The sequence below is a fragment of the Dysidea avara genome, chromosome 11 (assembly GCF_963678975.1).
Source record: "Dysidea avara chromosome 11, odDysAvar1.4, whole genome shotgun sequence".
Taxonomy (NCBI): domain Eukaryota; kingdom Metazoa; phylum Porifera; class Demospongiae; order Dictyoceratida; family Dysideidae; genus Dysidea; species Dysidea avara.
Window position 1 is genome coordinate 18,673,889 of NC_089282.1, and position 25,722 is coordinate 18,699,610.

Consider the following 25,722-nt stretch of genomic DNA (forward strand, 5'->3'; position numbering starts at 1 on the left):
CGGGGCTGTCTAAACCCCGAGATTGTGTTTGAACTCTTGCATAATTACTTATTTTTCATGGTGTGTTTTGTTGTTGAATGTCCGTTTTATTGTATACCATACTGGATGATTCTTCAGGGCTGGGTTGCCGTTGTTGATAAGTAGACTCAGTATGGGAACAGGCCGAGGAACTGGCATCTCAGGGTTTAGTGGATGATGCTGATGGAAGCTGTTCATAGAAACAATGTATCTAGCTGTATAAATAAAGGCTTACTCATGTGAATCCATGGGTCCAAGTTATAAACATCCTCTGTGTTGCTTTTATAATGATGACCCGCACAACAATGAAACGGAGGCTAGGCGCAAAACGCCGAACTAGTTGCCAAGGCAGCGCTAACTAACGCAGCCGAGAACGCAGTGTATCTGTGGTGTAATGCTTGTTACTAAAATGGCTGTTTCGGAGAGGCAACTTCGCAGTTTAAAGTTACCTGCAGTGACAAGGACAAGTAGGATAGAACCGATAGGAACTGGCTCTTATGCTAACGTTTATGAAGTAATGGTACACGGAACACGTTGTGCTGCTAAGGAAATGCATCCGATATTGACGAATGAAATGAGGAAGAGTGATTTCCTTGACGAATGTGTCCGGTGTAGCAGAATACGCCACCCAAATGTGGTACAGTTCCTAGGAATACACTACCCTAGTCCTGATGCCGAGTTACCACGGTTAGTAATGGAGTTGATGCATATCAGTCTAACTGGCTTGATTGAGAAATATGAAAAAGAAGACTTTCCATTTCATTTCAAGTTATCCATTCTCATGGATGCATGTCAGGGTATCCAGTTTCTTCACAGTCAAAATATCATCCATCGAGATCTCTCCTCTAATAATATCCTCCTCACAAAACATCTGGTGGCAAAAGTGTCAGATCTTGGAGTAGCTAAAGTAATACCGCCTGGTTTCCACAGGCATACAATGGTTCCAGGCACTACAGCATTTATGCCCCCAGAGGCTTTAATAGATGAGCCAGTGTACAGCTTGCCGATTGATGTGTTCTCGATAGGGTGTGTTTGTGTACATGTAGTGAGTATGAAGTGGCCTATGCCAAAGAACCAGGTCACTGCAGCTCGAACCATCTTGTCAGAGATAGAAAGAAGAGTGAATTACTTAGCAGACATGACCAGATATCTAAAACTAAAGCAATTGGCAGAGCACTGCTTGCAGGACAAACCAGAAGACAGGTCAGATATTGGGGAAGTGATAAAGTGCTTGAAAGGTGTCTATTACGATCATAAGTCACATGAATACGAAGACGTCATTGAGCTTTTTAAGCATGTTATTGCTTTAGATGACCATTCGATCCAGCAAATGGCAACAAATAATCAGTTGATTACAATGGAAAGACGAGAAAGTCATAGAAAGGATCGAATGCTTCAGCAAAAAGATCAGCAGTTAAGGCAGAAGGATCAACAATTAGCTGAAAAGTACCAAAACATGCTTCAGAAAGATAAATTGTTAAGGCAGAAAGATAAATTGTTAAGGCAGAAAGATCAAGAAATTGCTAAAAGGGATGAATTGTTACGTCAGCTGCGTGAGCAACTAAGTCAAAAAGATCAAAACTCAAGTATGGAGTTGCGAGGATTGCAAAAGATGGCAGAAGGTAATTGGTTGCATATTGTATACCTACTGTTACAGTGCATGGCAGATCCAAGGAAGGGGGGGGGGGGGGGGGGGGGGCACATACCCTCCCCCCACCCCTTAATATATATATGTGTGTACACAAGATTGAGATACTCTATTAGAGCAGTCAGTCAAAATAGTCTAATAGAACAGTCATGCACCATACAGCACCACTGACTATTGAAAATCCTCCATGGTCCATTCTTTTGGCTCATAAATAGCTAGTTGAACTATACTTGTGGCTGTCACTTATCCGTATACAACTCTTAAATTCATTTAGAAAGTTGTATGATTTACTCCACATAAAAGTTTCAGTTCTAAAACATATGAAGTAGCTTCAGCTTCTGGGGAACTGCAGCACACAGGCCTGCACTTAATGATTGAGTTGAGAGGCGTTAATAATACTAAGGCAACATTTGATGCCTTGTATTGGTGGCACAATTGCTTCAGCATGTAGAAGCATTAAGATCATGATCAAAACAGGGAACTATGTCTATATAGCTACAGGTACAGGGGCATGGCCAGGATTTTTGAAGGGGTTTGGATTTGAAGTGGAATGTCTTTAGGGGAAGGACTGGGTGCTTCCCCCAGACCATGTTTGAACAAAAATGATGCATGCACAAAATGTGCCCTTAGGCAGGCAGTAACATTAATAGGTGCTGTTTGTGCATCTAACTAGCTAAAACCTATGCACTGCTGTTTATGCAGCTGCAGCTTATAGAAACTATAAACCTATTGTAATACTAACTAATCTTCACTTCCAGACGCCATGCAACAACTGACTTCAATTTCCTAGCACACGGGAGCTCTCCTGGAGTCCACACTCGAGTCCCTTAGTTGGCAATACTTTCTTCCAGGCATACAGTACATTAGTCTCGGCTGGTCTGGTCATGGTCAGTAATTTCAGACTTCACCTGTACTCCAATATACATGTATTTGAGACATCACGTGCCAGCAACATGTGACAAATAAACAAACCATTCATCAGGTAAATATACATCGACTATTCACAGTTAGTGCTATCCTGACATATGTATAACACAACCACTCAAGTTTATCGCAGCTGCTTCCTTGTAATTTGTCTCAACCAACCAACAATCCTTTGCCATTTCCACCATACGTCACATGTGTATCTGTGCACAATTGATCACGTGATGCAATATATGATTTGTAGCACTAATATGACCCTTACGAGTAGTACAGAGGAGTGCTAGGGGACAAGTAACTACCAGAGAGCTCCAGGGCTATAAGGTCTTAGTGTGATTTTTAATTTTGTCTCTAAAAGGGGGGTTCATCTGAACCCCCCTGGCTACGCCCTTGTAAAGAGCACATTACAATTAGTAAACACATATGCATATTCATATGGTACAACCGTAAGTGCATACAGCAGAAATTGTACCATACACGTACAATATGTACCACATATGGTGCAAAATCCACATAATTCCAGTATGTAGCAGGGATACATGCAATGCTGAGAAAGGTTTAATATTCAATGTCCTGAGAATAGCCTCAAATTGCTTAAAATTAATGCAGAAATGCATGCACTGATTAAATAAACTTCTCACACATCATTGTGTTGACACAAATTCCTCTCAACATAGGCCCATCACACACTAATGCAAACAAGAGATTAAAATATGGTTGTAGTGCATGTACACTCCAAGACTGCTCAGGGTCATTCATTTGAGGTATAAGCTAAACCTTACATTTCACCATTGTCTAAACGTGGATGATAGCTAACCATAATAAGATTAATATGAAAAAAACTGACAGACTCATATACTTGACACTTTAGAATTCATATCATTGAATGCAACAAGCCAGGCTTACTTGTGTTATAGTTAACAGTCTATCAGTCGCCACAGTGTTCATCCAGTCTGGTGTTCATCATTGCCATTCCTGGCTCTTATTAGAAAATATTTAACAAATTATGATTGGAATTAATTGAAATATATACTGGACATATTGCCCATGAAAATCCAATGAAAAAAATATTCAACCTGTGAAAAGTATAAAGTTTTCATTGGGTGGCCCCAATAAAGTTTTCATTGGGTGGCCCCAATGAAATTTTATTTTCATAGCATTTTAACTGGGCAAATTAATGAAAAACCAATGAAACCTAATGAAGCTATGGTTAATACCTGGAAGCCACATGAGGTTCAGCTGGGAGAAGCCATGGAAGGCGTGTAATGAATGTTAGAACACAGATTACAGTTGAAAAAATCGTTTTACAATAAAATAAAATTTCCAGTTTAAAATAGGCTGGAGTTTCAACCGAACCCTTCCTAGGTACGGGCCTGCAAACAGCATAATAAATAGTATCCTTAGAAATCCAACAATTTCAAAGGTAAGCTTTTAAATTATGTAGTAAGATTTATTCACACAATGAACTGTCTCAGAATTGTAGGCTTGTTTTCCAGATTGTGTTCTTTCCACAACAGCATGCGCCACCATTTTGAATTTACCAACATGTGATGTCACAGCATCACAAGACTCACGGTAGTGAATCGCGCAGCCAACAACTACAAAGCGCATGCCGCAGTTAAAACACGTGTGGCCACTGCTGTGTGGTATTTACAAGTAGGGGCGGTTTCACAATATTAGTTCTGAATTATACAATCTCTCTCTCTATAGGTTTGTACTGCGTTTTGTGATTTAAAAAATAACTTAGTATCGTAGTTTTCTTGTCACAGCCTTTAAACAAGCGTATTTAGATATAATTCACTGACTTTCTCACCTTGTATTTCAGCTATCGTCACGTTATACCACTCAGTACACTCGTGTTTTTACAGTCCATCTGGAACTAAAACTATCTAGTACTGGATCGCCTCTATGCAGAGTTTCTCAGTTCTAACCTCTAATCCAGACAATAACTAACACGTGATGCAGACACAAACCCTAATGTCTAACAAACAAGTTGTGAAAGCGTGAAGAACGTAATTTCCCTTGTAAAGGCATTTAGTGCCACACACCATGCAAACGTTTACAATTGCTAAAGGCATTGTAGACAAGGTTTGAAAGTGTGAACAACATCCAGTCCCTAGGAAACATGTTTTAAGTAGTGCATAAACGAATGCTAGAATTGAGCATTCGAATGTTTGAATGAAAAACTATGGATTATTCAAATGTTTCTAATATTTAAAACCCACAATCAATATATTGAATCTAAGGAGTAAGACCTATTGTTGTGAGGATTCTATGCACTTACTTGTTGAAATACTCTTTGATACAGACAGTAAAGTGAGTGTAAACAGCAGCAAAGTAGTAGTTTTATCACTGTAATCAGCCTCACCTAGTGCGCTAGCTGTCACGTGTAGTGTTTTGGCTTCACATGCACCTGACTGTAGAGAACAGGCTGTTATCTAAATGTAACAATAACGAGTACATGTTAAGTTGACACCTGGCACACTGCACATGACCTAATTATATACATTGGGCACCCTCCCACGGGATTCGAATGTTATGAATTTGTGTATTTGAATGCTCCCAAATGAACGAGCATTCGAATTCAAAATATTTGTTTATGCATTAGTTTTAAGCATGATTTTTAAGACTCCATTTAGTGCCATGCATCACACAACTTACAATCGCCCAAGTACTCTTTAAGGAGGTGGAACTTGTGTGGTAGCTTTTAACATGTATGTAAACACATGGTAATTGGCATAGAAATTAACTGTCACTATAGGGCTAGGGTGAGAACATGACAACATGCTCAGTTGTAACCGACAACATGACACCAGCCCAGAGCAGTAGCTAGCTAGCTGCTTCTTTTGCAGGTTTTGTCATGTACATAAATATATAACAATGGTCTTACAACATGTAACACAAATTTAATGAACATAACATTAAAATTTTATTCAACGCTATAGTGATTTCTTGGATATCTCTCAAATCAGTAGCCTACTAAGCCTAGCTCTTGTTGCAATGACCAGAACTCATCATTATTCGACGAACCGCTGCTGAACCAATCCTTACCATCATAACTGGTACCAGATGGCCTGCAAATCCAATAAGCAGACATTAAATAAATAATCTGGATACTACAAAATTACAATAAACTGACCTGGAAATTGTGTTTCCCATTTTTTCCATAATGTACCTCTGACTACCACATTCCCATCATTATTGGAAGAGCTGCTTGTGGTCTCGAACAGTCCGGTTACCACACCTGACTGCCATCATAATATTACACCAGTACCACATGGCCTGCAAAACTGACGAGGGCATTAAATACAATATACCTAAAATCTTAATAGAACCCACACATTTATATTCAGAGCTCTGTTGAAATACTCTAATAGAATACACACTTTTAACAAAATACTCTAATAAAATAGTCATTACCCAGTAGGGGTAATGGAAAGTTTGGATAATCTATGGCCAGATAATGGAGGGAGTACTGCAATACAAAAAGTACATGTAAACTGACCTGGAAAATTGCTTTTCCTATCATTTCTGTACACTGCCTGATCAAACTTCTCTGGTTCCGTGATCTCGAATATATAGTCCGGTTACCACACCTGACTGCCATCATAATATTACACCAGTACCAGAGACCAGTCCTGTAAAACAACTAGCAGGCATTTTTTCCTGGTCTCAAGTGACTTACCATGACTACATCTGACTGCTAGTTGGTGAACTGCTATGACCAGATGGCCTGCAAAACCGACAGGGTCATTAATACAATACACCAAAAAATCCAGGTGCTAGCTAGGAAAACATTAATACTATAAGCATAACATGCAAACTGACCTGGGTATTAGTTTGTTACCATTATATGAGATATGAGATAGTACAAATATGTAGAAATTCATGACACCTTTGATGTCACAATTGAGCACTAGAAAAAGAATGCACAATACAATTTCTCTGTATGTAAACTGATATGAAATTCACAATTAATACTAATAAGGTCCTACCTGGTCCTGAGTTAAGTGTCACAACCACATCCACTGTTAGTGGGTGAATCACTATGACTATATAGATTGCCTGTAAAACCAATAGGTGGGCATTAAATGCAATACACTTAAAAGTTGTCACTTTTTACACAAATGACACATTTGGGATTTTATTTACTTAAACAGTTGACCTTGTTGCACAGAGATCTGAATAGACAGGTTTCATTGTACATAAATTCAGTAATTCAGACCAGCACATGTGAATGAGTACTTTTTTTATCCAAACATTAATATCTGACACAGGTTTGCTTACTGACTTCTTCCACCTGCAGCCAAAGTTCCAGGACTTCTGATGATGCAAGTGGCAAATCATAAGAGAGCCACGGTAATTATTTGGTATTTGGTCCATACACCTTGTCAACAATCCCACCATGAGACAATACTGCTACTAGAAGTTTCACCAGGCGGGTCTCAGTGAATTGGCACTGCACACGAGAACGCCTAAAATACCTATCGCATAAACGCGGTTAATCAGTGTGAGTCAATGTTGATCTAATTACTTTTGTTAACCTCCAAACTTTTATTCATTCATGCTTCAGCAACAGTGTACGGCCTCAGTATGCCTGAAATCCAGTTACAATAAGACTTAATGTTCATTATTCGTTACTTCTCTCTCAAGACTTGAACTGCCATTTCAACATTATAGTTCAATTTTAATTGAAACTGCATATCACGTGTGTCCGCTTGAGGTGTTACAGGGACTTTCAAAGGGATTTTCCCTAAATAGATCACGTGATAATTGTAAGTCTTGTTGTACTTGTCCTTAGCCATGGCTCAACAATGCGGTACATGTACAGTGTACTATAGCCTATAGGTGTCAAGAATTGTTTGTGTGCTGCTAATTTTTTTGTGTAATGATGATCGGGTGGTCAGGCATAGAACTCATGATGGTAGGGCAAATGCCCGCCCCTAGCTATGCCTATGGTATTAGCTTTATCTATAGCTACTCTATTATGTTGCTGATACATCAGGGGCACCAGAGTAAGGTGAAAGTGGTAGCTAAGGCTAAGGCAACTGGTCTATATAGTCTGGGGGCATGCATGCTTCCTCAGGAAAGTTTATCTAAGTACTGCAACTTTTAATTCGCTAATCAAGTTTGCTTCATCAAGTTTGAAAGTTTGTTTAATTCCAGTCAGCTCTGACGCCCTATATATACATTGTCCAATTAGAGTCCCATATTAAGGGTGCCCTGTACAGTTCACATACGGCTCCCATGAAATTACCATAACTCACAAATGGTTTGGGCAAATATGCTGTACTTTCTTACTGGATATAAGCTAACACTAGAGCACACTTTAGTCCAAACCCAACTGCTAATTTGCTGTAGAATGCGAGTTATAATTTTTACCTTTAAACTAGAACTAGTCTTACAATTTACTTGATACTTTCATGATATATATACTATACAAAACAGTACAAACTATTGTGCGTTTTTATTTTTGTCTTTTAGCTTCTCAATCATCAGATACTCAACTTTCGGTTTGACACTGCCACCAATCTTTCTTTTCACTTCTATGCTATTTGTCACCCGAAGATGCTATCAAAAAACCACAAGCGCTCTTTTTTAGCAAAATTACTACAGTAACTCATCCAAAATTTTCATGCCTTTTGGGTGAAAAATGACAGACTAGTTCTGTTTTAAACATAAGGGTGTAGAATAGCAAGGGGCGTGCCTGTTACCTAATGCACAGGTGTTAAAAATTCAATAATAAGCCACAGACTAATTAATGACCATAATATTTCCATCAACCTAACCATTTTGCCATGTGACTTGGGAAGCCTTACACAAACTGTACAGAACACCCTTAGAATGAACTTTTATTATGCTTGGACCCTTGATAATAATGACTATGTGTACTTAGCTATAGTATCAGGTTGCGTATACAAGATATTCTTTCATATGCTGGTATAGATTGTTATTCCATTGTACTATGAGGCCTGGGAAATGTAAGGCTCTATATAGCTCCACACTAAGAATCAAATTATATAATGCTCTGCACTATAATAAGATAATTGCCAGAGCAGAGTTCAGGGTTGTTGTAGTTTTGAATATTAATTGAGATGTTTTATTTGAGTGCATTTGACTGTTCCTCCTATAATTATTGTTCAATTAACTGACGTCTTGTTGGTTTACCTCCATTCTCTTTACTGCATGATCCCTCTTTATCAGTGGTGGATCCAGATGGGTTTCTGTGGTTTTGACAGAAACCCCCTTTTAAATTTAGCTCAGTGGCAGTCTAACTAGCTTATTGTTGTGTTGACAATTTGTCATAGCACACAACTCGAGACAACAACTATATACCACTGTAATTCAGTGACATGCATGCAAATTGCACTTAAATAACACCAGCTATTAAACCCTCAGGAACTGTTGATTTTTCACCTCCCACCACATTAAAAACGATCAAGATACTTTAATAGAACAGTCAAGTAACTACTCTAATAGAGCAACCAATGCTACAGGTCAGTCACAACTTTTGCCCTATAGTTATAGCTATTGTAACAATACAGTTTAAAGCAATGGATTAATTGTAACTGTTAACTAAAAGTAGCCTAAAATCCAATTTCAGAGCTTCTAAATCTCAAAACTTTCTGGAGAAATGTCCTCAGATGCCTTATTTTTCAGCTATGCCAATTTTCAGAAACCCCCTTTTAAAAATCTTAGATCCGCCACTGTTTATTGATTCTATGTGACCTAGAAAATCTGTACACCTTGTCAATCCAGTTACAACAGTTGATCTAAATATGACACAAATAAGAACACTTGCATAGGGAAATGATAACACAGTTGTTGAGACAAGGATGGTGTTTCCCTACAGTGTCACAACACACAAACACTTGAAATGTGGAAAGAGAAGAGATGAACTAACTCTAGTAATGTTTTACAAAATTATTAATCATCAAGTAGACATCCCTTATGATCATATCCTTCAAATCACTCCTAGCTCCACACGTAGTAATAAGAAATATTTATACTTACCCTCCATAATTGATTCTTATCTGAACTCCTTTTTTCCCAGAGCTATTAGATTGCAGAATTCTCTTCCTGATCATGTTGTAGAAGCTGACAATAGTAACACTTTTAAATCTTACCTATAAGTTTAGCTGGTAGCTAATCGTGTACTTTATACTCGCTATTGAGATCTTGTACATTACACAATATAATATATAATATAATATAATCTGAGACTTACGTGTATATAGCTGCAGTTAACTAAGTAAGATCACTGTAGCTGCTGGTAAGCATGGCGTCGTACCACCATGCATCAGTGCTTGTGCAATAAATTGTGAATTCAGCTACGTATCAAAATTAGAACAAAATATGCATAGCTAGCTGTGTAGTAATCTATTATTACATCTTAAGTTTGATCATAGGATTCCTGTATTTACCACAGATATATTTTGTAAATAGTATCCACAAAAAAACAGCCAGGCTGTGAAAAAATGGTGCGAATTTAAAAAGCTTAGGTGAAAAAAGTTGTGAAATCAAAGGTGGCAGCCAAGAAATGGCTGCAATGATGTTAATGCTAATAAATTTTAACAATGCACACAACCATTATTAATTTTTTAGCATTAACATCATTGCAGCCATTTCTTGGCCGCCACCTTTGATTTCACAACTTTTTCACCCAAGCTTTTTAAAGCCACACCATTTTTTCACAGCTTGGCTTTCTTTTTTGTGTGGATTTCACTTCTTTTTGTATTTTATAAGGCCCCAAAACCAGCCTATGGCTGACTTTGAGGTTTGTTTTTACTCACATTTCTTCTTTTCTATGTAGATACAATGATGATTATTGAAGACAGACTTATAAATGTATTTCATTGCATGGTTTAATTCGATATTTGATAGCTAATATTATTGTAATACTCTAATAAAGTGCACATTTTTTTGAGGACTTCTAATAGAACATACATAGAATGTTCTAGAACAATCTATAGTACTTCTATTGGTAGATTTACGAAATTACAAACGTTTGATTATACGAAGTGGATATTTAGCCGGTCACCGGTCACCGGTCACGGTGCAAATATTTATTTAGCCGGTCGTTTGTTGGGAAGTGTCACCTATAACTCTAGTATCAAACACACTAGTTGTATGAAGCTTCGCTCGGACCAACCCTAGCTCGCCTCGAACTCACCCAAAAACTTACCTTCATACAGGCAGTGGAAGTCATCATTACGTTTAACAGGCAAACGTCAGGTTAGCGTTAGGGTTAGGGTTAGAGTCGGGTTCAACTTTGGTTTCTTCTTCACTGATATGGTTAGACTATATAGTATTTTATATTTGTAACACTTAAATAGTACAAAAACAAGAAGAGAAGCCAGCAAGCACCGGTGGTACAGTGGTAAAGCGTTGGTACTCTAAACCTGGATGTGTGGGTTCGAGTCTAGGTCACGTCACACTTTTTCCTTCGTTTCTTAAACCTTTTTGTGTCACAATTTTTTCTAAGTTTTTTTTTTAAATTGCAATGACCGGCTAAATATCAACAGCCTTGATAAGCAGATTTCAACTAGAATTTCATTTATAAAGCAGAAATTAAGTGAGGTGATCAACCAAGGTAGCAGTGGTTCATGATCAGTGGTTAAGGATGCAGGTGTTAGGTATAGAGGTCCCTGGTTCGAACTCTGGTAATTTTTTTGACATTTTTTGCACACCTTTTTTACCCCACGGTGACTGCTCTATTAGAGTATCTCGATCTCGCGATTTTATACTTGCTTGGGTTTTGCTTTATAACTTTGTCGCTGTAACTCTATTGCTATTCAAACTATCAAAAGACACTGCTACGATGATCAACCTATATCTACACACCAATTGTCAAGTTATTTCTATACTCGGTTTACCCTGTATCCGTGACAGAAGTTTGATCATTTTTTACGTGAATAAATGCCCTGAATATTCCTCAGATTCACAACAAACTTGGTACGTGAATCCACCGTTACACGCTCTTCATTTGTGCCAAAGATCGAGGCAATCGAGTTACACGTTTGCATTTTATAGCAATTTTTGCAAAGTGTGCGAAAAGAAATCGAAGCCCCTGTATGGCATAAGAAGAAAAAAACGAAGAAATTAAAACGAAATTTTGAATGCCCATATCTCGTAAATGGCTGTTGCAAATTTAATCAAATTTGTTGTGTTGTGCACCCTACCTGGGGGACAGCTATAATGCAAAAATGGTGTGCTTTGGAGAAGGGGTCATGGAGCTGTATACACGCATGAAAAAGCTGTTTTCTTTCTTCCTGTTAATATACTCACGGTGTGGTCGCCGGCTTTCTTGGCCGCACGACACACTACCATGTGTCTTGATATTATAAATGTTACAATAAAGATAAATCTACTCTAACAGAACAGTCAATAGCTAGCTGTGTAGTAACTGTGAATTAATTAGGCACTTGCTAAGTATGTGAGCTTCATTATATTATGATAAGGTGTCTGAAGCATTTACTACAGATATGAGATATTGTATAATTTTGTAAATAGAGATAGATCTATACTCTAATAGAACAGTCTGTCTGTTCTTGAAGCCAGATATGTAGATATAGTGTTTGGCATTTGAAGAATACTTTATAGCTACTTTGATATTTGCAAGGTATGCAGGATTATTATTCTAGTCAGAGACCTGTACACAGGTGTGTTATTGCATGAGTATAAGATATCTAACCACCAACTTTTGACAAATTACATAAATATCATAAGTTCCTATAGCTATTCTCAGATTATAAGCACACTATGTCTTTCTATAGTGCAAAAACTGCACTGATGGATGCATTAGTTAACAAGACAATAATTATTATTGGACACCGAATATGGTCTTAATGACTGTATTATAATTATTTGTGTACACAAGGCTATATACACAAATATGCACTGACAAAATGGAGTGACTCAGTTGGTCTTAAGTGTAAATATATATATATATACAATTGAGAGTACTGAGGATGTATCTTGTACACTCAAGTGAAATACATGTACAGTGGAACCTCCCTTATCCGGACCTCCCTTATCCGGACCTCTATTATCCGGGCACCTCCATTGTCCGGACAGCCCAAATTGGTCATGTGGCTTGTAGTTTATTGACCATAATGAAGTTTGGTTTACATGAAAGCACAAGGAGGGAGCCTAAAGGTTGCTGTTTACCAGTTTGGTGGCTTGTTTATTCTACTAATAATAACTACCTCTTGGTTGCTAGGTGATAATGCATTTTTACAGCCCAGGGGAGTGGCCATAAATGCTCTGTAGTATCTTCCCCTATGCCCACTAAACTGCATAGCACTACCTGATAGCAATAACAGCAATATTTGTTTTTAAATTAGTCACTATAGCATAATAGCATGCTATTCTTAGTTACGGACATTTCTGAGATACGGACAGTAGGGTGTACCAGACCGCCCGGATAAGAGAGGTTCCACTGTAAATACAGAAGATCTATCTGAAAGGCTGCAGACCAGTATATGCTTATACATGCACAGTTTAGCATGGCTCACATCAAACATATTGGAAATGAAAAGCTTTATAGCAATAGACTATAGATAGAGCTTAAATGAATCTGTTAATACATGGATTATAATAAATATTATGACCAACTTTATTGGAGTATATTGGACTGCTCTGTTGAGAAATTTGACCTTTCAAAAAGTCTTCAAACAAGGCCCCTATATCTACATACATATAGATCCTTCACTGATGAATAAATTAAGTTTCATGTTACTATTTATTTACCAAAATAATTATTCTGAAACCGCATATTTGTATATTATATATAGGTTTATCCCTACAATATCTTTTGCTTTCCAGCTGTATAGCTAATTTATGCATGCTGATAGTAACTCAGTTAATGTATATGATATTCAAATACACAGTTAAAAAAGGTTCTTTATTAAACACCCCTTGGGGTATTTTATCTACAATTGTTGTCAGGCTCCCCCTTAGGGTGTCCCAGTACACCCTTAAAGGAGTTTCAGTAACACTCACCAACGGTGTTCCAATAAACTTTAAGGTGGTATACATAACACCCCTAGGTGTTTCAATAACGTCTTTAGCAGTGTTCAGTAGTCTTACAATTTTATTAGTGATATTAAAAGTACAAGCATTGAAAACTGCTATACATAATGTATAAACTTAATTTCATAAGAGTTTATTGTTCTATACACATTTTCTCCAGATTGGAATAACAGTCTCCAGTTGCAACAGCTACTCATCTTTGAGATTAAACACATAGTACTGGAATGGAACTAGTGACGGAAGACTCAGCTACCCTCATCTTCAGGATTGTGTCCAGTAATAACCTGACTGACAATTTGAAACTGCACAGAGTCTACATCGACATCACGTCACTGCAAATAAAAGAATAAAAATATATAACATATAACAAGCATGACAATAGGTACATATTTCAAGGAACTATAGTCTTGGCCGTATACTGCACAATACAAAATTTTGGTGATTTTACTCGAGAAGGAATTTGGTGGATAATATATTGGTGAATAGTTGTGTCATATTGCATTTTTGGCGAATCAAAATCATTTTGCCAAATTAGCCAAAATTTTCTCCCACCATACAGTAAGTAGTACTGGACTATTATTGATTTTGGATGCCAAGAAGCACTACAGCCTATCTAGAGTTGTGAATTTATATGCTAATACGTAATTAATGCTTCATGCAGTGAAACTATTAGAGGTTTTATATGTCAATCAAACATAACTTTGTGAATGTACACTACAGGTAAACATACCTCAAAATTCTTAAGTAAAACACTATCCTTGCAAACCATCTTGGATGTAGCAGATGACAAATCAGCTTCCAAGTACACAATCAGTAACATCTGAGAAAAATAAGACCTTGTTACATACATTCAGTATTCTTAATTGTTACTTTCCATCTGGGTGGACAAAAATCATTAGCTACATTCACCAAGAAGTCCCAATAGCTTCTTAAATTATGGCCTGGTCTTACACTAAAATGTTGACATCAATTTTGTTCTCCACATAGGCCAGTTGATAAAAATGAAGTCCTTTATACTGTCGTCAATTGGAACAGTTGCTTTAACCTTGTTTTGTATCTATATACCAAAAGAAAACATAATTTTCAAACTATAACAAACTATTATGGTACACTTACCCAAGTACTTGAGTGCAAAGAGGGGAATTTTGATCAATGACCTCTGACAAAAGTGGACATTCAGTCACTATTAAAGCCAGGCGTTCAGTAGGGTTAAATCCACTTATCTTTGAATTGTACAGTTCCTTTGCCACCCTCTTTTAATAGTCACCCTTCATGGACTGAATAGCATCATCATACTCAGCCATCAGAAATTTCCAATCCATTGTTGTTGGACTCCATTCTCAAGTTTTTAGGTGGTTCATTACTGATACTTTGATCAATTTGTTTGCTACACCCTCCTCTGAATTCTTAATTTCTAAAATAAACCAGTATATCAAGGTTTTACACTTAACAACATACTGACACAAGTCCACTGTCCATTGTCATCCAGGATCTAGCTGGGTGCCGCTTTTGAACCAGCTTCTGGCACACCACATTGTAAGCCTCTGACTTTGGATGTGCAATGATGCATGTTCTTGGCATCTGAGCTATCTCCTGTCTGCCCTGCCAGTTGTCAAACCATTGGAAATGGCCTCTAATATTGTCACGAGAATGTATAAAGTTCTACTGAAGATACCAGTCTCATTACGCTGTTCAGAAGTGAACACTTCTAATCGTCGCCAGTTCTTTCTTCACAGCTATAGATCATGTATTATTCACGTCAAAGTTGCCAGGCCGTTACTCACCTTTTCCCACTCTGGGCGCCCAAGAACTGACAGCCGCTGCAGCCGGGTACAAATCGTCTTCCACATTCCCGCCGTCGATGCTGTTAAATTTGGGTACATTTCTTTACTATCGAAAGCTGCTCGCACGTTATCGTCTCAACTGCTTCTTTCGGTGGCCATATTACTGATATTGTGCACCTGGTCTCGCACCTGGTCTCGCACCTGGTACACGCTATATAGTGCGCACTGCTGTTCAAAAGCTGGGCATTCCATGGAATACAATTGGATCGTCAAGTCATCACTTATTTCTTGGTATATTTTGACGTTCTGGAAGGTATGCGTGTATATAAATGCCAACACACGGGCCTAGGACTGCAGGGAGTGTAGCTCAGTATCCGCTTGAATTGTTCATTGGCCTTGTCACAACATGATCAACTTTCATTAGTGAACATGTGTTGACATCTATTAGTTCTTGCAATTTTAAAGGTCGGATCAAGTGTATGAAAAATCTTGATAGCTAAGCTTGATGTATAAATCGGACTCACAAACTGGCGTTTTGAATCACGTCACAGTGTATGATGATGACCACAAGGCTACCCGCCAGCATCACACAGGAAAATTGCCTTCCATTTTGAACATGATATGGAGTCTCTTAATGATATTATTACATGACCAGCTGACGACTATGGTGTGCCATTTGTTTCAAAATTATGCACTGGCAATGGTGATAATATCGACTCGGTTTGATTGTAAACCAAGTCGATCCTAAAATAAACCGACTCGATTTCAGATTAGAACCGACTCGATTCTGAAACTAACCGACTCGATTTCAAGTAAAGAGCTTCGGTTAAAACCAACTCGATTTTTAGTCAAAATTGACTCGATTTACAAATTCATACAAATATTTAAATCGCGAATTTTTGTAACACTTGTATGCGCCCATTAAAATAATTCATTCAAACAGTTGTGGCTGTACTCTAGTTGTGGAGCCAGTGGTACAAGGACTACGTGGCAATAACTAACACACTTTAGGGTTTTGTGTCATGTTGTCCAGCGTAGTAAAATATGTATTCAATTAAAGTGCACCTGCACTACACTAAAAGGCCATGTTAACTGCATTACTGGTTAGTTCAGCAGATGGACTGAGTGCTGTAGTAAATAATTTTTTTGAAGTATGCCTATTGTATAGAGGAAAACACAAATATTTATGGGATGCCATTACATCTGATCTTATATCATGTAGAAATACATGTATTGGAAATCATGTGAAATAATTGATGCTCTTCTGGACGTATTACTTTTTGTAACTCTACTCAGCAATGGTTATTAGAGACTGTTCAAAGAAACAGTGAAGGAGGGATATTTAATTTGTCAGTATATATATAGTAACAAAATATCCAGGGCCGCCAAGAGAATCCAAGAAAATTTAGGGGGCCTGGGGCAAATCAAGAGTGTGGGGCCCTATAACTACAGTTAATGTAGCTTTGGGACCAGGGCAAATTGCCCTAGTTGCCCCCCCCCCCCCCCCCCCCGTAGGCGGCCCTGAAAATATCCAATGCTAAATTTTGGAGAAAAGTCAGTGATTACGTAAAGTATGCTTTAATCAGAAGTTTTTGACCAAATGTGAAATTCGTTCCACAGTCACAGTTAAGCAGCTTTAGCCACAATACTCCACAGGCAATATGGGTGTATAGTGAATAAGAACAAAAGCAGATTTGCAGTGGTAGTTTTTGAAATGCTAATAGAACATCCCATGTTTTGTATGTCCATAGTGACCTAGGTTCCGTAAAACATCAAAACATCACGGCTATTACATGACATAAGTTTCAATGTAATGGCATGAGTGTGGTAATAGAGGATTGTGTCTGGTTCTATAGAAATTGATAATTACAGGCCTTAAATTAATGTGCGGTCAACAGACAAAATCCGCAAAAATAGCACAATGTCTGCACATAATTAGTTTTGGGTGGACACACATGTCCTTGCAAAACCAATAGTGGTACCATAAAAGTGGGATGGTATATTTAGCGGAATGGCGGAACTGGTGGAAACACCAGAATCATCATTTACAGATTATATTATGGACAGTCTTAGAACACCCATCAGAAGTTACGGGGGGTCCTTCACATACAAAATTTATCTACGAAATTTCGAAATGTGGAAATTTGCCAACCAAAATTTCTAATTTCTGGATAAATTTCTACCAAATTTCCGAATTTCTGTCTTGGAAATTCTCGGGTGCTCCGAAGTTGTAGCTTGAGTTGTAGTACATTCTGTGGCCTTTGCACTGTGGGAATCGAATCAGCTCGAAAGTATACAACAAATTTACGAAGCAGATTACGGACAAATGTTAGTACGTATAATCTAGATGACGCTATACGTCTTCTATTGATAGTGACCCCTCTTCCTTGCATCTGGCCTCGTGTATATACACATATAAATCCATGCAATATAACTTACACTAATGAAATAATCAAAATTCAATGCCAAACATTATAAAATTTTTAATCGTACGGATTTATGTATTTAAAATTTCAGTTAATATTTCTGAATTCCCAACAAAAATTTCTACATTTCTAATAAAAATTGCCAAATTTTCATGGTCATCGACGACATTTCTGGAAGTGAAGGACCCCTCGAGAAGTTAGCTACTCACTGTTAAATATATAAATACAGCTCATAGAACTCACCACGATTAAGAGCTCATGGTCTTTGTAGCACCAATTTTCTATCTTCTTATAGCTTAACATCATCTATGGCCTTCAATTCTTATAGTGTGGTCATACCTCACCCCTCACACTCCATAGTTTGAAGCACATATTACTAGAAGCACCTTCAAGGGGGGCACTTGATTATAATTGAAAATCTGTAAACGCCACCCAAAGAAAATAGAGTATGACCACCCAAGGCTAAGCCTGACCATTCAATACCAATTGTTCTACAATTCAAAATGTGGTAATCAGTCACATAAGTTAAAGAACATTCTAGAATGCTCTTATCACATGTTTGGTACATAAATATAAGGCACTTATAGTAACATGCGCTTTAAAATATGGTGTTACAATCAATCAATCAATCAACATGGTATGTTAATTGGAGAGTGATGATCAATAAATCATTAAATCAATTGACGAGGCTTGAGATAAGTCTAAAGTCTAAGAATTGACTGCCACAGATGATGGCAAGCTGCAAGAAGACAGAAAATTGGTACTACAAAGGCTGTGTGCTTCAATTAATCGTGGTGAGTTCTATGAGCTGTATTAATATACTTAACAGTGGGTAACTAACTGGTGATGGGTATTCTAAGGCTGTTCATAATCTGTAAATGATGATTCTGCTGTTTCCGCCTTTCCGCTGAATATACCATCCCCATAAAAGCTGATGTGTACACGTTTGTTTGTAGTGCTAACAATAACTGTCACTTTGTTGCTAGGAGATACTACTGTACATTTTCCCAACCCAAGGATTTACCAATGCCACCTCCCCTTTGTGTACTGCTATCGCCAGCAGCTGTAATGACCACAGCCTGGTGATATGATGCAGCTATGTGGTTGTGTGCCTCAAAACTTTCAATGGAAACTCTCTATTCCATTTCCAGCAGTGTATATAAAGTGCTTCTCTAGCTGATGTCTATACAATTTGACTCTATGTCTGTACATTTGTGAATATGTAAGGACATTGTCCTCAACACCTTAAAAAGTAAATTAAGGCCTGAATTAAGTAATAAGTATTAGCTACATAACTTCTCCTCAATTAGTGTGTAGATTACTGAGTTGAATTTGTGTTTCACAGTGGCCTCTTACTTACTTTTGATCTGTAAATGGTCATAGTGTGGGTCTAAACAGTGTCATAGTGAATCATGTGTCACAGTCCAATTCTTGTTTTCATAGGGCAGAAGTTACATGGTGGAATCCAAGATTGTGGACAAGAGGAGTACAGAGCCACTAAGAAGTTGAGGGGGTTGGAAGCATCATAAGTGCTATGAAAATTATTAAGATTCCAACTCACTAAGGTGGTAGCATTGAATTATAGCAACAGCACTGAGTGGTGACCATCATTTGTCTGCCGAGGATTCACTTTACTGTTTTTGTAGTTCTGTGCACTTCACAAGAGACTACCGTATGCAAGGAAATTTTGACGTCAAAAAATTTGATGAATTCACAATTGTGCAGATTTGACGAATTAAAAGTTGACGAAATGCTTGGACTTGCCTAAGCGCCTTCAAAATGTATTTACTAAGACTGGTTTTACATGCTTTTGCATAGCACAAAGTACAGAGGCGCTTAATCAGTTAAAGTTTGACGAATTAAATATTGACGATTCGTACTAATTCTTCAAATTTTTTTGACATCAAAATTTCCTTGCGTACGGTACTAGCTTGTACACTGTATGCTAATTTCTTGACAGACTGTTCACACTATCTCTCTATTGGGACTCCCCTCTACAAGAGAATGGATCTAGAATATTACTTAGGGGTGGGATGGTAAGGAGTACTAAATTTGCTGCAGTAAATATCGGAAAGATACACTGTTCAATAAAATAATTCCCAGAATTACTATAGATATAAGGAAATGAAAATGTGTCCGTAAATTCTGAATGAGTATCCCTATAAGATGCCTCAAGAATTAATATTGTATTTGTGCATGTAAATGTAAACCTGAACATTCAGTTTGTACTGTAGCTGAAACTGAGAGTATTCATTACCGTATGTAGCTGCATTTATGTCAATACTTGGCTTTGGAATGGCTTTTAAAACAATATAAATTCCTACATATAAGTGCCTGAAGGTATATAGAATTTCAACTTTATAATATAGTACAGCAGAATAATGGTGACATAGTTGAGCTCAAGAAGAAATTGGAGTTCAACGCCGCACTTTAATTTTACATGACGGATTCTTCATATCCATCAAGCAGGAGGTATTATAGTAGCCTGAGGTTCAGAACAATTATACTCGTGTACATGCTTCCAGCCTCCTCCGCAAGAATCTGCAGAACTGTATAAGGACACAAACCACACTTACCAGATTACTTTGTAACTAGTGTAAACGAATCGTAAGAGTAGACAGATTCTCATGTATATGTATATTTCAGTAACACATTACACAGTGCAATATTTCATTTTACTACCATGAAATCATGAATTTTTGTTTGTAATTTTGTGTGATAAGGCAATGTTTGTCCCTACAAAATTTAAATCACTGTGCGCATGTATGTATAACTGGAAGTGTGGTGAAATGTACTAGGCATGCATTCAACCATGCAGTAACAACATTTGTACACTTGGTGTAACCTGGCAAATATGATTAACATAGCCAAGTGTGTAATCTTACTATAGTATGTTCACGTTGAGCTGAATCCTGAAAACAGCTAAAAATTAAAAGTGGACTTTTTCTCAACAGAGTTAACATTTCAGCCAACCAGATGATTATTGGTAACAGCAAAGGTGTCAACAACAGACACGTATGGTTTGGCTCCATTAAAAGTTCGGGAAACGGCTGTAATGGACACTGTACTTATATGGCTTCTCCTTAGGAAATGTATTGTGAAAATTTTGATTGGCCGTAAATATTATGTCAAACATTTGAACAAAAAACATTTTGAAATATTTTTAGCGGGTCAAGCAGTACTATACAATGAGCCAAATTTCAAGATCGTGTGTAATTGCATCCATGAGTTATTAAATGTTTTTGAGGATTCAGCTCAACCTGAACATACTATAAGTATACCATATATAGCCTAGATTTTCAAGGTTGAGCAATGTTGCTAAGAATAATTTTTTTGCGGATTTGCAAAGACTCTCAAAATGTATTAGACTGTATGGAGTTCTAAATATTTCAAGGCTAAAATATTCTTTGGTAACCCCTAAAACCACAAAATCAGCAAAAATTTTCCACCTTGAAATGTTTAGGCTATATGGTAGCAGGTCACCACGCAATACTATCCCTGTTTATCAACCAACTCAATGGTTGTGACGTAAGTAACGTCTGTACCCAAGCATCTATAATTTCAATAAGTGCATGCAACCTTTGTGAGTGCTCTGAAGATGTCAATCCATGGCATACAGAAGCCTGGTGCATCCAATCTTCTTGTTTGAACACTCATAACCAGTATATGGGACCCTTAATTGGACAAGAACATTCAGCGGGCTGCCTGTTGCATTGTGTATGTCTGCCATGCTGGGATGGCCAAATTTAGCCAACTGTCGTCTCTTTTTTAACTATCAACATTTTACAAAACTGTTTATCATGAGCATACAATTGGTTAGTAGAAACTGGAATAATTAGAGGGAGGCGTAACCAGCATTGTTTATACCGACATACTTGTTTTAAGTCTGAGTTGCATGTAATCAGTAAAATGATTAGCTGTGGTGACTATGAAACACCATGTTTACAGGGGTGAGGGTATATAGTAACTGGATTACATCTAAATTATTCAAATAAAATTTCAAAAACTGTTGATTTAGGTACTAGCTAAATGTTTTAAGTGTCAAGCCAGTTATGATTTTTTACAGTTTTAACTATGAAATTTGGATACAAAATTTACTACACTTGACTACCAGCGTAACTGTAACACTAAACCCTAAAGTGTGTCTCATACCTGTTTAGTTACTGCTGCGTTATCGTACTGGTCTGATACCGGGTCGATTGACAACTACGTAGTACAGCCACGTCTCAGTTACGTGAATTATTTTAATGGGCGCATACAAGCGTTACAAAATTCGCGATTTAAATATTTGCAAACAGTCGATTTTGACTAAAATCGAGTCGGTTTTAACCGAGGCTCTTTACTTGAAATCGAGTCGGTTCTAACTTAAAATCGACTCGGTTTTCTTCAGAACCGAGTCGGTTTATTTTAGGATCGACTCGGTTTACAATCAAAACCGAGTCGATTTATTTTAGGACCGACTCGGTTGCAATCAAACCGAGTCGATATTATCACCATTGCCAGTGCATAATTTTGAAACAAATGGCACACCATACCATGCAGCTAGCTAACTCATCTGGAATAACTATAGACAGTATATACTACTATGAATTCACCAACTATGTATTACTACTTTACAATAGGGTAGTTTGGGTTGTGCAATAATATAATTAGCTATTTCTCGTATTTCGTAATTCATGAAATATTCGTAATTCGTTCAATTACGTTGCTATGCACTGCTAAGGAAGCGTTTGTTAAATAAACCGCTTTTACCAACATATTACGCACAAAACTATCTTCTAAACTGTTTTATAGTGTGACCAACGTGTTTTTTCCCACAAATTCTCTCGACAAAGCCTCAAAGCTACTGTTCATTTTCGTTCGCGTACGTAAGGGATACGCCCCCTTTCAACTCGAAGCGATAGGCTATTCCTGGCAGTGTGCGAGGCCTGCACCGTTGTTTTTCAGTTGCTAAATGCCTGAAAACCTCAAGGGTAAGGTAGTCTGAGGAAAGTCACCACACCCGTATTTCAGTCCGCCGAAAAGAAACCACCTCAGAGCAAAGTTCACCTGTGCAAAAGTTTAATACAGACTTCATTTCACTTTTACTTCTTACGTAAAAGCTGCTTTTACCGTTATTAAACGATTTTGCTCACGTGGGTGCGTACGGACAAACATAGGTAGATAGGTACACACACACTTTTACGAAAACAATTTCAATAAACCAGGCGCACGCCCACAGCCGGCCTTCGGGCGTGCGCCTGGTTTAAAAACACGTTAGTCACACTATAAAACAGTTTAGAAGATAGTTTTGTGCGTAATATGTTGGTTAAAGCGGTTTATTTAACAAACGCTTCCTTAGCAGTGCATAGCAACGTAATTGAACGAATTACGAATATTTCATGAATTACGAAATACGAGAAATAGCTAATTATATTATCAAACTACACTGTTGTAAAGTAGTAATACATAGTTGGTTAATTCATAGTAGTATATACTGTCTATAGTTATTCCAGATGAGTTAGCTAGCTGCTTGGCGCCTGGTTTTTAGAAGTAGCACAACATCAACTTGTTACTACAAAACAACGACTGTTCTTGGGTGTGTGGTCCAGGCTACAATAGAGCGATGTTTTATAAAAACGCGCCGCCAAAAACCAGACTAACAGATTACTGAATCCTTATAATTTCAACACAAGTGGCTAAACAACTAAAATATCTAGGTCCTGTGGAAGCGATTTTTTAAGTTACTGGTAGTATAGACGTTTTATTGAACTTTTAATAGTTTTTTAAGGTGAAACAAGCTCTTTGAAGGCTTGTATCCGAGTCACTGGGAAGAAACACGCCAAAAACGCTTCCACAGGACCTAACAAATTTAATATACAGTATCACTATGCCCTAGAAATGCCAATACAACCTACAGCTTTTGCTGCATTTGGCGGCGGAAAAACATGGTAGTGACAGCTGGAACTGAGCGATGTACGGGCTGGCTTACTTGTGTTACTACAACAATTGTAGTGTTCCACCTGCCTCAAACTACACTGTAGCTACATAAAAACATTAAATATGAAGGGCTTCACCTTCATTTGAAACTTTTCACGCTGCTAGACTGGTTTTATGGGCTTCTCAAAAAGAATCGATAGACATTCAAAATTTTGAATGATTGCCCGTGACTATACCGTAACCTTAAGGTGGCGCTGAAGTAATTATGTGAAGCCGTACAATGCCCATTTGTCACTATTAAAATTAGCCCACGTGCTTAATTAGCTATTTTAGGGTGGTGGAGAACTCTGCTTGTGAACCATGTAGTCTACATTTAAAGGGTTCTTATGATAGTCTTTAATGTTGTAGCTTAGCATGCCAAGTTCCGTGAAATCACCCGCTTTAATTTCGTGGCTATTAAACTCTGAACTTATGAGCCGATTTTAAAAATAACTCACCCCAGAAACAACCTAGCGCTAAGCCGCCTTGGCTCTTATGGTTTCTCACCTTGTAGAACAACTCTATGGAATCCTTTTTAACGATAACAACGTGGAAACTGGTTAAAATGCAAACCCGCATTTTTCAACAAGTGATATCACGCCCGTCAACAGCGAATCGCGAAAAATCTTTCCATAGCCCTGTAAAGAAACGCTTCACCAGTGCCTCTGCCAAATTTTGAGAGTCTATGGTAAGTAAATATGGAGTTATTTCACGAATTGTGGGACAGTGTAACTGGCCAGGGCGCGCTCCGTAAAGCAGTAATCACGCGATGACAGCTGGTGTTGTTCGCTGTGAAGTTACCAGAGTTTTGACAAGGCGATGAAGTCAGTACGTGAATATCGTTACTTGTATCAGCAATAGTAGCCTGACAGTCTGATAAAGCTGGTTCTTTCAATATTTCGAAGCGCTTCGCTTTGTTCTATTAGTTTTCCGTGTTTTTTCGTGCATGACCACAAACGTGGTGTCCCATTGGCCTTGTAAGGCTTCATTTGATTACTTCAGCGCCACCTTAATGCATAGTAGCTGTATGTATGCACATTCTAAATTGCTTCCTGAATAATAGTGCAGTTACCATATATATATTAGACTTTGAAGCACTGAATGCAGTTTGTTGTCAATGCCTAAACTTTAACAAGTAGCTATATATTACTTTTTACAGGTTTTTGCAATTGAATTCGTCCCGTTTGTAATTGAGTTCGTCGCTTTTGCAATTGAATTCGTCCCGTTTGCAATTGAATTCGTCCTGCTTGCAATTGAATTCGTCCCGTTTGCAATTGAATTCGTCGCTTTTGCAATTGAATTCGTCGCTTTTGCAGTTAAATTCGTCCATAACAAGAATGGCAGCTGGAGCAAACATGAAAACATGATGTAGCAGCTGCTACAAGAACTTGTTCAAGTACAACAGTAGTAAACAACTCTTTATAAGGCAATAATTCTTCCTCTACAGCCTCTCCAACAACATTCCAAACTCTACTACGCCATTCGCGATGGGTGTAGTCACTCGCGAGCAAGCTAATTAACTTGTCAGACAGCTATCAACTTCGCGTACTACCAGCTTCAATTACCTTCTAGTGTCTCAAGTGTAACTCTCCAAGGCATAAATAGTTCATCTCTTAATGAACGGGTTGGTTTCTTGGAGCCGTTTTGTTTATGACGAATTGTAATGCAAACGCGACGAATTCTATTGCAAAACCGACTAATTCAACTGCAAAAGCGACGAATTCAATTGCAAAACCGACGAATTCAATAGAGCAGTTTCAAAACCATGGTAACCAAAAATTACGCAATGGACACACCCAAATCGCCATGTTTTTGTACCAGACTGTTTCATGTTGCAAGTTGAATTCCTCGCTAAATTCATGCCAAGATTATTAATACGTAAGGAAAAGAGATGCCAGTGATAGAATAAAGTATGTAGGCGAGTTATTACGCA

At 37.8% G+C, this 25,722-nt stretch overlaps 1 protein-coding gene and 1 long non-coding RNA gene across 4 annotated transcripts; one reads left to right on the top strand and one right to left on the bottom strand.

The window, feature by feature from the left end:
- Positions 1-355: 355 nt before the first annotated feature.
- Positions 356-2,456, top strand: LOC136237750 (cyclin-dependent kinase-like 1). The gene is made up of 2 exons (XM_066027961.1): positions 356-1,640; positions 2,425-2,456. Exons 1-2 carry the CDS (start codon positions 413-415, stop codon positions 2,454-2,456), a joined length of 1,260 nt encoding a protein of 419 aa, XP_065884033.1. The 5' UTR covers positions 356-412.
- An 11,208-nt stretch (positions 2,457-13,664) lies between these two features.
- On the bottom strand, positions 13,665-15,905 carry LOC136238672 (uncharacterized). Of its 3 annotated transcripts, XR_010693143.1 has the most exons (6): positions 15,406-15,905; positions 15,080-15,357; positions 14,738-15,035; positions 14,492-14,678; positions 14,352-14,441; positions 13,665-13,953 (listed from the first exon to the last, which is right to left on the bottom strand). It is a non-coding gene; the product is annotated as an uncharacterized lncRNA (long non-coding RNA). The 3 variants fall into 3 exon arrangements; XR_010693141.1 differs by having other exon boundaries at positions 14,352-14,678; positions 15,084-15,357; positions 15,406-15,901; XR_010693140.1 differs by having other exon boundaries at positions 14,352-14,678; positions 15,406-15,897.
- Positions 15,906-25,722: the final 9,817 nt, after the last annotated feature.